Below are 12951 nucleotides of genomic sequence, written 5' to 3'. Positions count from 1 at the left end.
ATACTAATGACACTAAATTTATCATTTCCCTAGTAAAGGAAAACCAGTCATGCCAGAAACTTGCAGGCCGTCATTGCTGACCTCATGATTCTGCACCCAGGACAAGTATGCACATAAGGTCTCCTGACAATTCTCCAAATTTCCTGACCTGTATCTTTGTTGCGGGCAGTGACTCAAACTACTGAAGTCAGAGGGTCAGGATAACAGCGAGCCATGCTATCTGCTTCTAAAATGTTTTTTTTGTTTGCCCTTTACCAATCCAACAATCATAGAAACATTAAGACCCTGCTTGAATCCTGAACATACAAGGCAGTCAAGGGATGAAACTAAAAAAGGTCTTCATGAAATAAAACTCTATCCACAATAAAGAAACTCTGGTGGCTGCTATACACAACCGTGTAGATAGAAGCAATATATTGGGGTAATATTCGACTACAAATAGTAATAAGCAGAAGAATTAGATTATTAAATACACAATTCCAGTAATGGACATTTACACATAAGCTTCACAAACCTTAAGGCTTTTTTCTTTCTTTGCTTGCTCCCGTTCCTTTATCCTCTCTTGATAAAGTTTGTAGTTCACATGTTCTCTTTTGGGAGGCTGGAGAGATAAAATATATAACCAAGATCAGAAAGTTATTGATAAATGTGAAATTCTTCAAAATGAAGCAAATCAATGATTCAATGACACTGAAGCCCAATCTGAGAAAATGATCAAATGCACACGGTGACTATGAAAAGCAAGTATAATACTATCTACAACATAGATGATTTACAGAAGAAATGTTATTATATATATTAAACAGAATTACGTTGGAATGTCCACGTCAGTATTACCACTTGTAACGTTAAATAAATTACACTAATATACTGCATGCAAACAATATCTTCAAGAAGCAATACGTGTGCTGCCTATAGTAACCATAAAAATTATTTTTTACCTCCACCAAAGCCTTGTTGGTTTTAATAGGGAACAGGAATTTATGAGCTCTAATTATCAAAGGTTTCCAGTTTGTAAGAAACACAAACTTACTTGAAAATGTTTTAGGGCCCATTCACACATTCAACATGCCGTGCATTAATAATGCAGCCTGTTTATTTGAATGGGCTGACTAATGCATCATGTACCATTTCTACCAGTGAACTGCAGGTTAGTGTGTTGTCATATGATGCAACTTATTGTCCATAAACCGTTACACTCCTGACCGATAAGACCCTGAAAAATGTTGATGGATGCTGCAGTGACAAGCTAATGGTGTCACTTAAATCCAAAGTAAAAATAAATAAGTCACCAGCACTCTAAACTCAATGAAACATCTTTATTGACGATTGGACACAGTATCCCAAAAAATCGCCACATGTTGCAACACATCCTTTGGCAGGGCATGTAGGGTTGCCAGCTGGGCCAAGCTTCAGTATCTTGCTAGTCAGCAATGCTGGCTCTCAAAATACATGAACAATCTGATTGTATGCAGGCATTGTTCAGGTATTTTGAGAGCCCACGGGGCTGACTAGCAAGATACTGAAGCTTGGCCCAGCTGGAGATTCTTCCATCCACACAGTTTAGCGTAGATGGAGAAATCTGATGCACTTTGTCCATCTGACCATAGGCTGATAGAAAAAAAATATATATAGGTGTATGGCCAGCTTAAGACTCCGAGTCTTCCCATTGCTCAGCGAGTCCAACCATTACATTAAAAATACAATTAGAGTGAATTGGGAGGTGAGAAGGGGTGGGCAAATATTGAATTGAATTGATATTTAAAGATTAGCATATGCTGCAGCTTCAGCTACCTATAGATCCTAAAATGCTTATAATTCTTTCATTGAAGGCAACTTTTGCATACGTGCTCCTCATGACGGAATAATTTTGGCTTTGAAAAAAGGGCTATACGGGCAATACAAGAAATTCTGTTTTGAAAGAGGAACTTCAACCTTATCTTAAATTTTTTTTTATTCTTTGCATACCTCTTTCTTTTCCTCCCCATTTGTCTCACAATGGACATTTTTACTAAGGGCAGATTAATCTATTTCCCTTTACTTCCTGGACCTCTAAATCTGCCTACTGTAACATGTGACAATGCAAATCATCTCAGGGGAAATTATCATTTCCCATGAGATCTCATGAGGTTTTGCAGTTTACAGAGATTTCACGGGAAGGCACTGGTGATGTAGCCTTCCCAGAATGCACCCTTGAGGCCAGGGATACATCACCTGTTCCCTTATTTAACCACAAAGTGGAAAAATAGTATTTGTAAGTAAAAGCAGAAATTTTGTTAACATTGTTTAGTGACATTAAACCCTCAGATTTTTAACATAAACCAATACTGTAATGTGTGCCTTACTGTAATCCATGGTAGTTTCCCTTCTCTTTGCTGCTCTTCCTTTTAAATCCTCATGTCTTCTCATGCTGGGGGGAGAACTTCCCTTTTCAGCTGAGTGCCTCTTCCTGTAGTGCTGGCTCAGGTTGCAAACAGACACCATGTATCCATTTCAGAGACAAGGCAGTCTGCTGCAAAACAGAAGTTCTGCCCAGCATGAGAACAGATACAGATTTAAAAGGAAGAGCAGCAAAGAGAAGGGAAACAACCATGGATTGAGTAAGGCACACATTACAGTATTGTTTTATGTTAAAAAATCTGAGGGTTTAATGTCCCTTTAACTAAATGAATGTAAGATGATTTCAAATCAGCATCCAGAGCTGCATGCTTATGTGATTTGTAATGAAAGGGGGGTAAAGGTCCACTTTAAAAAGATATTGCAATAGCACATTTTCCATTCCCTGATGCCATTTAAGAAACAGATGCTAAGGAGGGCATAGTCTCCCAGCAAATAAATTAGATAAGCAACAAAGCATATGTCTATTGTTACCCTTGCTCCAAGCATAATTGCTCTCTCCTGTTCAAATTTCCTTTGCTTTTCTTTCTTGTAACCCGTAATACCAAACTTGTGGACTTCCAAGCGTGCCTGTGAAGAAAGTTCCCAAGAAAATGGATTTCTATTTATATGGCATTTGTGACAAAGCATTTTTAAAGCAGGATAAAACAGTAAATTGTGAATGATATCTAGCCACAAATGCAGCTGAGCTAAAGTCACACTCTGTGTATCTTGAAACACACCCGGCATCAGGTATATATTTAATGTTAAGTGTCTGCAAGCTAAATAATGTGTAATATAACACTTGCACTGAGATAACAGTGCTCCCTCTTCATTGTACCTTCATCTTCCTTCAACCATCATCGAGGGTCAGCACATTTATTTATATAGCGCCGAAAATGTATGCAGTGCTTTACATAGCATAGCACATACTTCATAGATACCACTATGCTGGCCCATACAGGACACAATCCTATTAATCTTGATAAACTGTACAGCGCTAAAAACCTTCCAACGATGTGCATATGCAATATAAAAAGAATAATTTTATATTGCATATGCACATCATTGGAAGGTTTTTAGCGCTGTACAGTTTATTAAGGATTGATTGATCATTTAACCTATTCATGTTAGCAGGGGAGAATTATAATTCTAATGCTGCAGACTGCAGTGTACTGGACGTGTGTACTGCATATGTACTATGGATCATGATTTAACCTATTCATGTTAGCAGGGCAGAATTGTGAGTGCCTCCCACAAGCTGAGCACCAAGATGCAATGCAGCAATCCTGCCCAGTGCCGACTACGAGAGGCACTGCGTGAGGCAACAGGGATCGGAGTGAAACTGTGAGTGATGGAAGCCGGGACAGGGCTGGCTGTAAATCTATTGCTACAATGTACTGGAAGTGTGTACTGTATATGTAGTACATATATACAGCACACACCTCCACTACATTAGAGCAATAGAGTTACAATTTCTCCCCTGCTAACATGAATAGGTTAAATCATGATCCATAGTACATAACATGTAGTTGTACGATGGATCATTTAACCTATTCATGTTAGCAGGGGAGAATTGTAACTCTATTACTGCAGTGTACTGGAAGTGTGTATCAGGTTCAATGATCCATAGTACACACATCCAGTACACTGCGGTAATAGAGTTACAATTCTCCACTGCTAACATGAAAAGGTTAAATGGCCTCAGAGGCAGATGCATGATCGGATTTGTAGTGTCACTGTAGCTGTGTGAAAGCAAATACAAATGTTTTATTGTTCTAAAACAGTCTTAAATTAAAGTTCTTCATAATCATAAAGAAATTGGCCTGAAATCATTAGTCTGTATTGTTTTTTTTTAAATGTCACCTGTCCCTTTAAGAAAAAGTATCGGTAATTGGTATCGGCAAGTACATGAGGGGAAGTACTTGGTCCTGAAAAAGTGGTATCGGGACATCCCTAATAGATAGGGATGGGGGAATGTAGTGCTCCTGTTGCTTTTACCTGCATGAACAAAGCACAGGTTCACTTTTAGCCTTGCATGTTGTATAGAGGAGATCAGAATCCAAGATGGTTCTAAGCGGAGAAGTCTCTGACAGACCAGGACTGATCATGTAGGCCGGTGGTGACTTTTTGTCCCAGACAGTGGAGGTAACTGGACTAGAGTCCAGTTTACAGAAGCAGGATCCATTGCAATGCAACAGATAACAAGAATATAAAACACAGAGAGCGCCTCCATTGTGTAAAACCTTTTTAATAAACAAGAATTAAAAAAACAGTTGGATTTGTACTCACAAAAGGGAGATAAAATGACAGGCATGAAAAGATTTCCGAGGTCACGCCACCTTCATAGGTTATCCCCCCTTCAGTCTATCATGAATGCAGCTGCTAGACTCATCCACCTAACCAACCGCTCAGTGTCTGCAACCCCCCTCTGTCAATCCCTGCACTGGCTTCCAATAGCCCAAAGGTTAAAATTCAGAATATTAACAACCGCTTACAAAGCCATCCACAACTCTGGCCCCGGCTATATCTCCAACCTGGTCTCAAAGTATTACCCTAACCGTCCCCTCAGCTCTTCACAAGACCCCCTGCTTTCCAGCTCCCTCATCAACTCCTCCCATGCTGGCCTCCAGGACTTCACTAGAGTCTCTCACATCCTATGGAACTCTCTACACCAACCTGTCCGTCTATCTCCCACACTGACTGCCTTTAGGCGATATCTTAAGACTCATCTCTTCAGGCAAGCCTATCCCACCTCAACCTAACCACTGAACATTCACTTTCCCAAACAATCATTCCCGCACAGCTACCTCCTCATGTATAACTTGCCCCTCCCCTTTTAGATTGTAAGCCCTCACCATCTTGTCTTGAATATTGTATTGTGATTGTAATGTCTTCCTTATATTGTAAAGCGCTGCGCAAACTGTTGGCGCTATATAAATCCTATATAATAATAATAATAATCTTTTCATGCCTGTCATTTATCTCCCTTTGCGAGTACAAATCCAACTGTTTTTTATTCTTGTTTATTTAAAAGGTTTTACACGATGGAGGCGCTCTCTGTGTTTTATATTTCAGTTATGTGGTTTCCCTAACCAGCGAGAGCAGCCCTGAAAAGTGTACTATACTGAAGATTTTCCCCTCATCACTGACTCATGCTGCTGGTGCTTATGTGCTTATTTGTTTGTAGATAACAAGAATCCCTGGTATAGATTTATTTTCTATTTTAGAACTATACATTTTATTATGCTAAATTTTGAAAATGTTCTATATAAAAACAACAATGAATAAGTGGCAATGAGGCAGCACTCTATACAGGGAATTAGCCCAAGTGTAATTAAACTTACTGCAGGTACTACTAGCACCAACATCTGAAATAGCATTAGCTCATGTACATTGATAAGGATCCTTTTAAGATCTAAGGATTGTAAAAAGAGCTTTATCAATGTATTGTAACTGGGATAAGCTCATGTAAATCCTATTAACATGCATTATTGTTTTGAAAACATTTGTAAATATATATGTGCATGGGGGCAGCCATATTTGCCTATAACATATGACGGCTCTGTGACTGTTAAAGTCAAAATTTTATTTAGGGTAAGCATATGACAATAACACAAAGTATGGTCACTGAAAACACAGTCAATAGCACTTGAATTCTGTATAACTTAAAGGAAATACGCATAGAACCATAAAAGTACCTTTTCAAAATCGAATGTTCCATCGTTTTCTTCCTCTTTTGAATCAAAGGTTATCTGTAAAAGGAAAAAAATGATACATATAATGTAAAATCATGTATCCAATTATGTATAGGGTGGTGATGCCTGAAACTGTTTGTTCTTAAAACTGTGCTGGTATACTTGTTTCCTCCATGGAAGATGGTATTGCATCCCATTCAGTTTATATATAGATATAGATAGATCTATAAATATCTCTCTATATAGAGAGAGATATCTATAGATCTATCTATATCTAGATATCTATAGATATTAGATATCTATATATATCTATATATCCACGCATGCAGATTTAATCTAGGTTTTGCTTCTTCTGTGCCTAAACACTTTTTAAAGAAAGTCCGATATTAAATATGTAGATGTATATACCATAATTTTTTTTATAGGGCTAACATGTTCTGCAGCAGGGTGTTTTGTATAAAATACATAAAACCCTTCACAAGAATGCCTATCCCTAAAGGACCCTTACAATCTAATGAACTATCACGTCACACAAAAACATGGTTTTGAATGGAAGCTGAACAGGAACCCAAAGCATCCAGAATAGAAGGGAAGAAAACTTTATGCAGTTAGCGTCCCTGCATAAGAGCCCATTCACACATACGGCGGTACTCTATGCCATCCTACACACACTGCCAGAGCTGCCACAAAGCACTGGCCCATCTGCTAAAGCCAGGTGTTTTAGCGGACAGGCTAGGGTATGAATGGGCCTTCAAGGATATAAAGCTAACCACTGGGCCAAAGTGCATCCAATAGCTACGGTGCTGGCACATTGCATTCAGCCAGGCTACCTCAGAAGTCCTTTAAGTTCCCATAGACTATGGAAGTATTAGAATCCCTGTTGGGTTTTATCAGTATCCAGGACTCCTTTAGTGTCTGTTCCCATCAGATTACCTCCGATCCGTCACAATCTAGTCAGGTCAAATGGAACTCTGATCTGTTTGTTTTTCCAGATCCGGGAGTAATGTGATGTAAATGGATGCCCCTCCATTTACAGCCGGCTGCCCATAGACTAACATTGGGCTTCCGATCAGGTCCACCTGAAAAATGACAGCGGACCTGATCGGGAAGCCCGAGTGAAAGGGCTCTTAGAGACATTATGCCTCACTTCCTGTTCCTGTGATTTATTTTCAGTAAAGCAGAGAAAGGCTAGAACCGCTATTCAGCTTTTTATTTGTCTGTTTTGTCCCTGTAGCAGATTTTCCCTTGCTTCAGGTTCACCAGACTTCCTGCTAGATTAGACTTCTAATCCTCCTACACACTATCCCCCCACCCCTAAAATAATTGGGTGGACATACTGTACACTTTGTTGTTCCTCAGATAATAACTGCATGATGTAGGAATACGTGTATGTTACCATGTATCTGAGTACATGTTAATATGAAGTCTTTCCATTTACATGCTCTCTTACCTCGGAATCTCTGTCTTGCACGTCGCTGCTCTTGGCTTTCTTTTTATCTTTGCGACTGACAAATGTCACAACTTCAATCCCAGGTTTGGTGACTGTACTGCTTGAGGCAGCTGTGCCTTTTGATTGGCTGAGCAGTTCGTCTTTGATAGCGTTGAAGAAAAAAGATGGGTTTTTCTTTCCCCGTTTAGAGATAGGAAAGTCCAAATTAGGGAGCTGATGTCCCCCTGAGTCAGTCACTCCTTCCGTTTCATAATCAGGTGGAGCGCCCTCACTTTGTTGTCCACCTTCAGATACAGTCACTTTGGTAGATTCAAAATCATCACCTGCAAAAGTTGGGGAAATGAAAATACAGTTAAAACCCCCAAAATTGTGAGAACGGTGGGAATAGTAAAGAGGAGCAGTTGTCAGCTTTCTTGGTATAGGGAGCCACAGGTGCAGCCCCTGACATCACCAAAGGGCCACACACAATATTCAGTGAATGGAATACTACAGAGAGCTTTCAGAGACTGCAGACATGCAACAGGAGATGATCAGAGACCACAGGCATGCTACAAGAGATGGTTAGAGGCAGGGCCACGCATAATATTCAGTGAATGGAATGCTACAGAGAGCTTTCAGAGACTGCAGACATGCAACAGGAGATGATCAGAGACAGGCATGCTACAAGAGATGGTTAGACACTGCAAACATGCATCAAGAGATGATCAGAGATAGGCATGCTACAAGAGATGGTTAGACACTGCAGACATGCATCAAGAGTAGATCAGAGATAGGCATGCTACAAGAGATGGTTAGACACTGCAGACATGCATCAAGAGATGATCAGAGACTACAGGTAGGCTACTTTAGATGGTTAGGAACTGCAGACATGCAACAGGAGATGATCAGACACCAGGGGCAAGCTACAAGAGATGGTTAAAGACTGCAGGCATGCAACAGGAGATGGTCAGAGACTGAAAACATGCTATAGGAGTTGTTGGAGACTGGGGACATGCTTCAGGACACCGTCATAGCCTGGAGACATATTACAAGAGATTGCTACAAGTCAGCCCCTATACAAATCAAAGCCACCACATTTGTTCTCCCTACAGACCCCTTGAAATTGCTTGTGCCACAATATTTCTCTTACAAGATCAATTATAAACGATTAAAGGAATAACAACAAAAAAATAAAAAAAGAGAAAAGGGATGGACAGCGCAGAAATAAAAACAGGACAAGGTGGGAAACAAAAAGTCATTTAACCATTAGATGCCAGTCTAAACAAATGTTCCTTTGCGAACCCGAATAAGCACCTAGGTAAGGGAAACAAAGACTATTATAAGCAAGGTGCCAACGGGCATCAGGGGCAGAGAGTACAAAATAAATACAATAAACCTGAAAAAACATCTCTGAAGTTAGATCAGCTATACTATCCCCTGTGAACTGATCACCAATCCCCTTTCACTGGTAGATCTAATCTTCTCAAAAATAAAATGTGTGTGTTTGTATAGGTTACTGCTTCTCAGTGTTCTTTGCACTGTATTATTATTATTATTATTATTGGGGATACACCGATATATCCGCCGAAAATGGCACTTTTGGCATAATGCCGAAAGTGTCATTTTCTGGCCGATACAGCGGTGCATCCATTCTTTCTCTCCTCCCCACTGGGCGCTGCTCTGTGTCCCAGCGGAGAGGAGATAAACTGTGACAGGTGGCTGAGCGGTGCGGGAGGAGAGAGTTGTGAGCGGCCGGCGTCTCTCCTCCCCGCACTGCTCTGCCCCCTGTCACAGATCAGAGGAGAGTTATGCTTGGCGGCAACATTTGCTTTTCAATCGGCTGGTCCCCTGAGCACTGGTCCCAATATCCTGTTTCAGGGTGGCTCCTTTCCCTTGCAGGGTCCTATGTCACCAATCCCCTTTCACTGGTAGATCTAATCTTCTCAAAAATAAAATGTGTGTGTTTGTATAGGTTACTGCTTCTCAGTGTTCTTTGCACTGTATTATTATTATTATTATTATTGGGGATACACCGATATATCCGCCGAAAATGGCACTTTTGGCATAATGCCGAAAGTGTCATTTTCTGGCCGATACAGCGGTGCATCCATTCTTTCTCTCCTCCCCACTGGGCGCTGCTCTGTGTCCCAGCGGAGAGGAGATAAACTGTGACAGGTGGCTGAGCGGTGCGGGAGGAGAGAGTTGTGAGCGGCCGGCGTCTCTCCTCCCCGCACTGCTCTGCCCCCTGTCACAGATCAGAGGAGAGTTATGCTTGGCGGCAACATTTGCTTTTCAATCGGCTGGTCCCCTGAGCACTGGTCCCAATATCCTGTTTCAGGGTGGCTCCTTTCCCTTGCAGGGTCCTATGGAGCCACCTTTGTGTGTGCTAGTAAACTGTGTGTGTCTCCACAAAACACACAGGCAAGCCTCCCTCCTCCCCCCTACTTTTCCTTCCTCCCTCCTTTACACTAGTAGATGGATAGCTACTGGAGTCTGCTCTGTCTTTGTGATCCTGTGCTGGACAGGAAGTTCAGGGAAGTGGAGCTGAGAGAGTTGGAGCTGTTTGAAACCATGATGACTGCTGGTGTTTAGGCAAAGATGGAAAGCAATACTTTGCTGGGATGTAAATTTGTTTGAACTGAATTTATTACTGAAAAAAGTCTGAGAGTTTAATACCCCTTTAACACAAATTATGCAGACACAGTCCAGGTGACAACACATCTCTGTCTTGCAAATGTGCTTTTGCGTTGTCACAATTTCATACAGGATTCTAATGGAGACTACTGGTTTTCTTTTCGACAAACATCAAACAGGCATGGTCCACTGTTGTCAACATCAGCAAACCAGCTAGGCAGCCATTGCTGGACAGGATAGATAGACAGAAGAGGCTGCGGGAGATCAGCATTGAAGGATGACATCTGTTTTTTTTGTTTTTTTTTATAACTGTGCAGTGCAGTCAGAAGCACTTCTCATTGGTCAACATAGTCGGGTGACTGCACTGACCAATGAATGCTTGACGTTTACCAGCGGAATTTCAAATACTGAGCGCAGGGATGGAGGGACAAGGTGCGTTCGCTCCATAAAGTGTGGTCCTAGGTGTGTGGTTACAGAGGTGCCTTGGCGCGGCAGTGTGGCTTCTACATATTTTTGGCCAAAAGTTTGTGCAACTAAAACCTCTGATTTTAATGCATACTGTTGACAGGGCTACTTGTTTGGTTGCAGGCTGGCTGGCAGGTTGAGGCTGGGGAATTTTTGTGTTTTGTATTGTTGTAGGCCTTCCCAATGTGCTCCCTGCTATAAATGCCGGTTATAGATTCATGCATGTACCACTTTTTTCTAGTTTGACTATTTTTGGTTTGGGGGACGCACTGGAGTCCCAGCGTGCATTTTTGGTTGCTGGGCCCCCAGTGCGTCCCTGCACCTTATTAGGAGGAGTAGGCTACCTCCAGGTACACCTGCATGCAATCTATCGACTTCATTAATATGCTCACACTTGGAGACTCGGATACATAGAGTTAGGACCACACTTTGCAGAGGTGCCTTGGCGCGGCAGTGTGGCTTCTACATATTTTTGGCCAAAAGTTTGTGCAACTAAAACCTCTGATTTTAACGCATACTGTTGACAGGGCTACTTGTTTGGTTGCAGGCTGGCTGGCAGGTTGAGGCTGGGGAATTTTTGTATTCCTATGGCAAGAACCTACAGATTCTTGCGGCAGGAATCCCAGGTGTGCCCGCACAGATGAGGCCGCTGTCTGCCTGTCTAAAACAGCCGCGTGTCGTGTATAGCAAAAAAAAAAGAGAAAGGTACATGTACCTTTTTTCTGAGATTGCTGTGCGGATGTATTCCATTGAAGTCAATGGGGCCGTTCGGCACTCGCTGTCTGCAATTAAGCACGACAGCGCGATCCCGGGCCAAGCGTCCTGGATCGCTCAGGTCTTCACCGACCGTTACATGGACTCGTGGCCGCATATGTCCTGACAAACCTGGGATTCCGCAGGTACCTTTGGATTCAGATAAGGAATCCCCAGCCACAGCCTTAAAGTAGACCTTTACCCATATTGTTAAAATAATAACAAACACACCGTTAGAAATGTTTAGTAACAACAATCTACACACACATACTTCTAGATAATTGCCATCTTTGTATTCTTTGCATACCTTGTCTTTCTTTTCTTCCCCAGTCTTCTGACAGTGGCCATGTTTACAAAGGGCAGATTACTAGCTCTCCTTTTACTTCCTTGATTACTGGCACATGTGACCAGGACATGTGACCAAGCACATCATAAAAGTTTATGTGAAGTTTACAATGTGCACACTCCATTCAGGTCCCTGCACAGCAGTGCTGTGTGCTGCAGTGTGGTTCCTTGCGCTGCGATAAATTTCAGCACGTTTGCATTTTATCACAGCAGTGTGCCCCACCTATGATACCTGCGTTGTAGTGTGAAGTGGATACATAGTATGTATCTGAGCGGTGACGTGCACTGAGCCAGTACGGCACTGCACAGGTCACCGCACTATCTATGAGCGGGCACTGAATGTAGCCTAAGGCCTCTTTCTCACAGGCAGCAGGCTTTACCGTCCCCCTAAACTAATTATCTGTGGTTGATCACTTTTAAGGGGCAGGTATACTGCACTCCTAAACATATGGCTTTTTTTTTTAAACCAAGGGGAACTACACATTGAAATATCGTACACAACCGGCATGGTCTCATTGACTACAACGAGCATAAGTGCCAAACGTGACGTGCCAAGTTAAAATTGCCATTCTGTTAAACATTGTTGCCATGGCAATGTGGACAGTCCTGAGCGGCTGCCATGTTAGTATTTAGGTAGGCAGTCAGAGGTCGGTAAAAACACAGCTCAATTGTTGTTATCCCCCCTCTGCAGTCTGTGTGAACCTAGACCGGGGGTAGACAAACTTGGCAATCCAGCTGTTCTGAAACTACAAAACCCATCATGCCTATGCCTGTCAAAGTCGTGCAATGCCTCATGGGAATTGTAGTTCCTCAACAGTTGGAGGCTGCCTGACCAAAACTAATGGGGACACAGACAGCAATACAAACCTGGCAGGGTTTCTTTTCCACCTCCACTCTATCCAAAACGAAACAAAAAGTGTGGGCTGCACTTGTACTTTAATACCCAGTATTAGCAGTAACATAAGGAAATATGTGCCAGTTCTAATTTAGTTGTGGTGCAGACCAGCGGCTGGAAGACTCACGGTGTGATGTGTAAGTATTTCACTTACCGAAATCATACAGGTTACTGAGAACGGAATCCAGCTGATCCTGAACATCTGCCTCATCCTCTTCCCCTGCCATTGTGCCTTAGATCACTGGGCCCCCCAATAAAGATCACACAACACAAGATCCAATGTAGCAGCACATCAACACTAACACGTGGGTCTATCCCCGGCACAGCCACAAAGCGGAAGTCTCCAGTCCTGAACA

General features: G+C 42.1%; 1 protein-coding gene across 1 annotated transcript in view; it reads right to left on the bottom strand.

Moving 5' to 3' along the window:
* CUNH1orf131 (chromosome unknown C1orf131 homolog) overlaps nt 1-12935 on the bottom strand; it is a 14496-nt gene extending 1561 nt beyond the window's left edge. The window contains exons 1-5 of the mRNA XM_018559973.1: nt 12750-12935; nt 7525-7847; nt 6078-6131; nt 2872-2967; nt 515-601 (exon numbers count right to left, since the gene is read on the bottom strand). Coding sequence (XP_018415475.1) covers nt 515-601; nt 2872-2967; nt 6078-6131; nt 7525-7847; nt 12750-12822 — 633 coding nt within the window. The 5' untranslated portion in view covers nt 12823-12935. The remainder of the gene's footprint in view (nt 1-514; nt 602-2871; nt 2968-6077; nt 6132-7524; nt 7848-12749) is intronic.
* Between the last annotated feature and the right edge of the window lie 16 nt (nt 12936-12951).

The sequence above is a fragment of the Nanorana parkeri genome, unplaced genomic scaffold (assembly GCF_000935625.1).
Source record: "Nanorana parkeri isolate BGI_ZX_2015 unplaced genomic scaffold, ASM93562v1 scaffold424, whole genome shotgun sequence".
Lineage (NCBI taxonomy): Eukaryota > Metazoa > Chordata > Amphibia > Anura > Dicroglossidae > Nanorana > Nanorana parkeri.
Note: the sequence above shows the minus strand (reverse complement) of the source record. Positions and strands in the feature narration are given on the sequence as shown.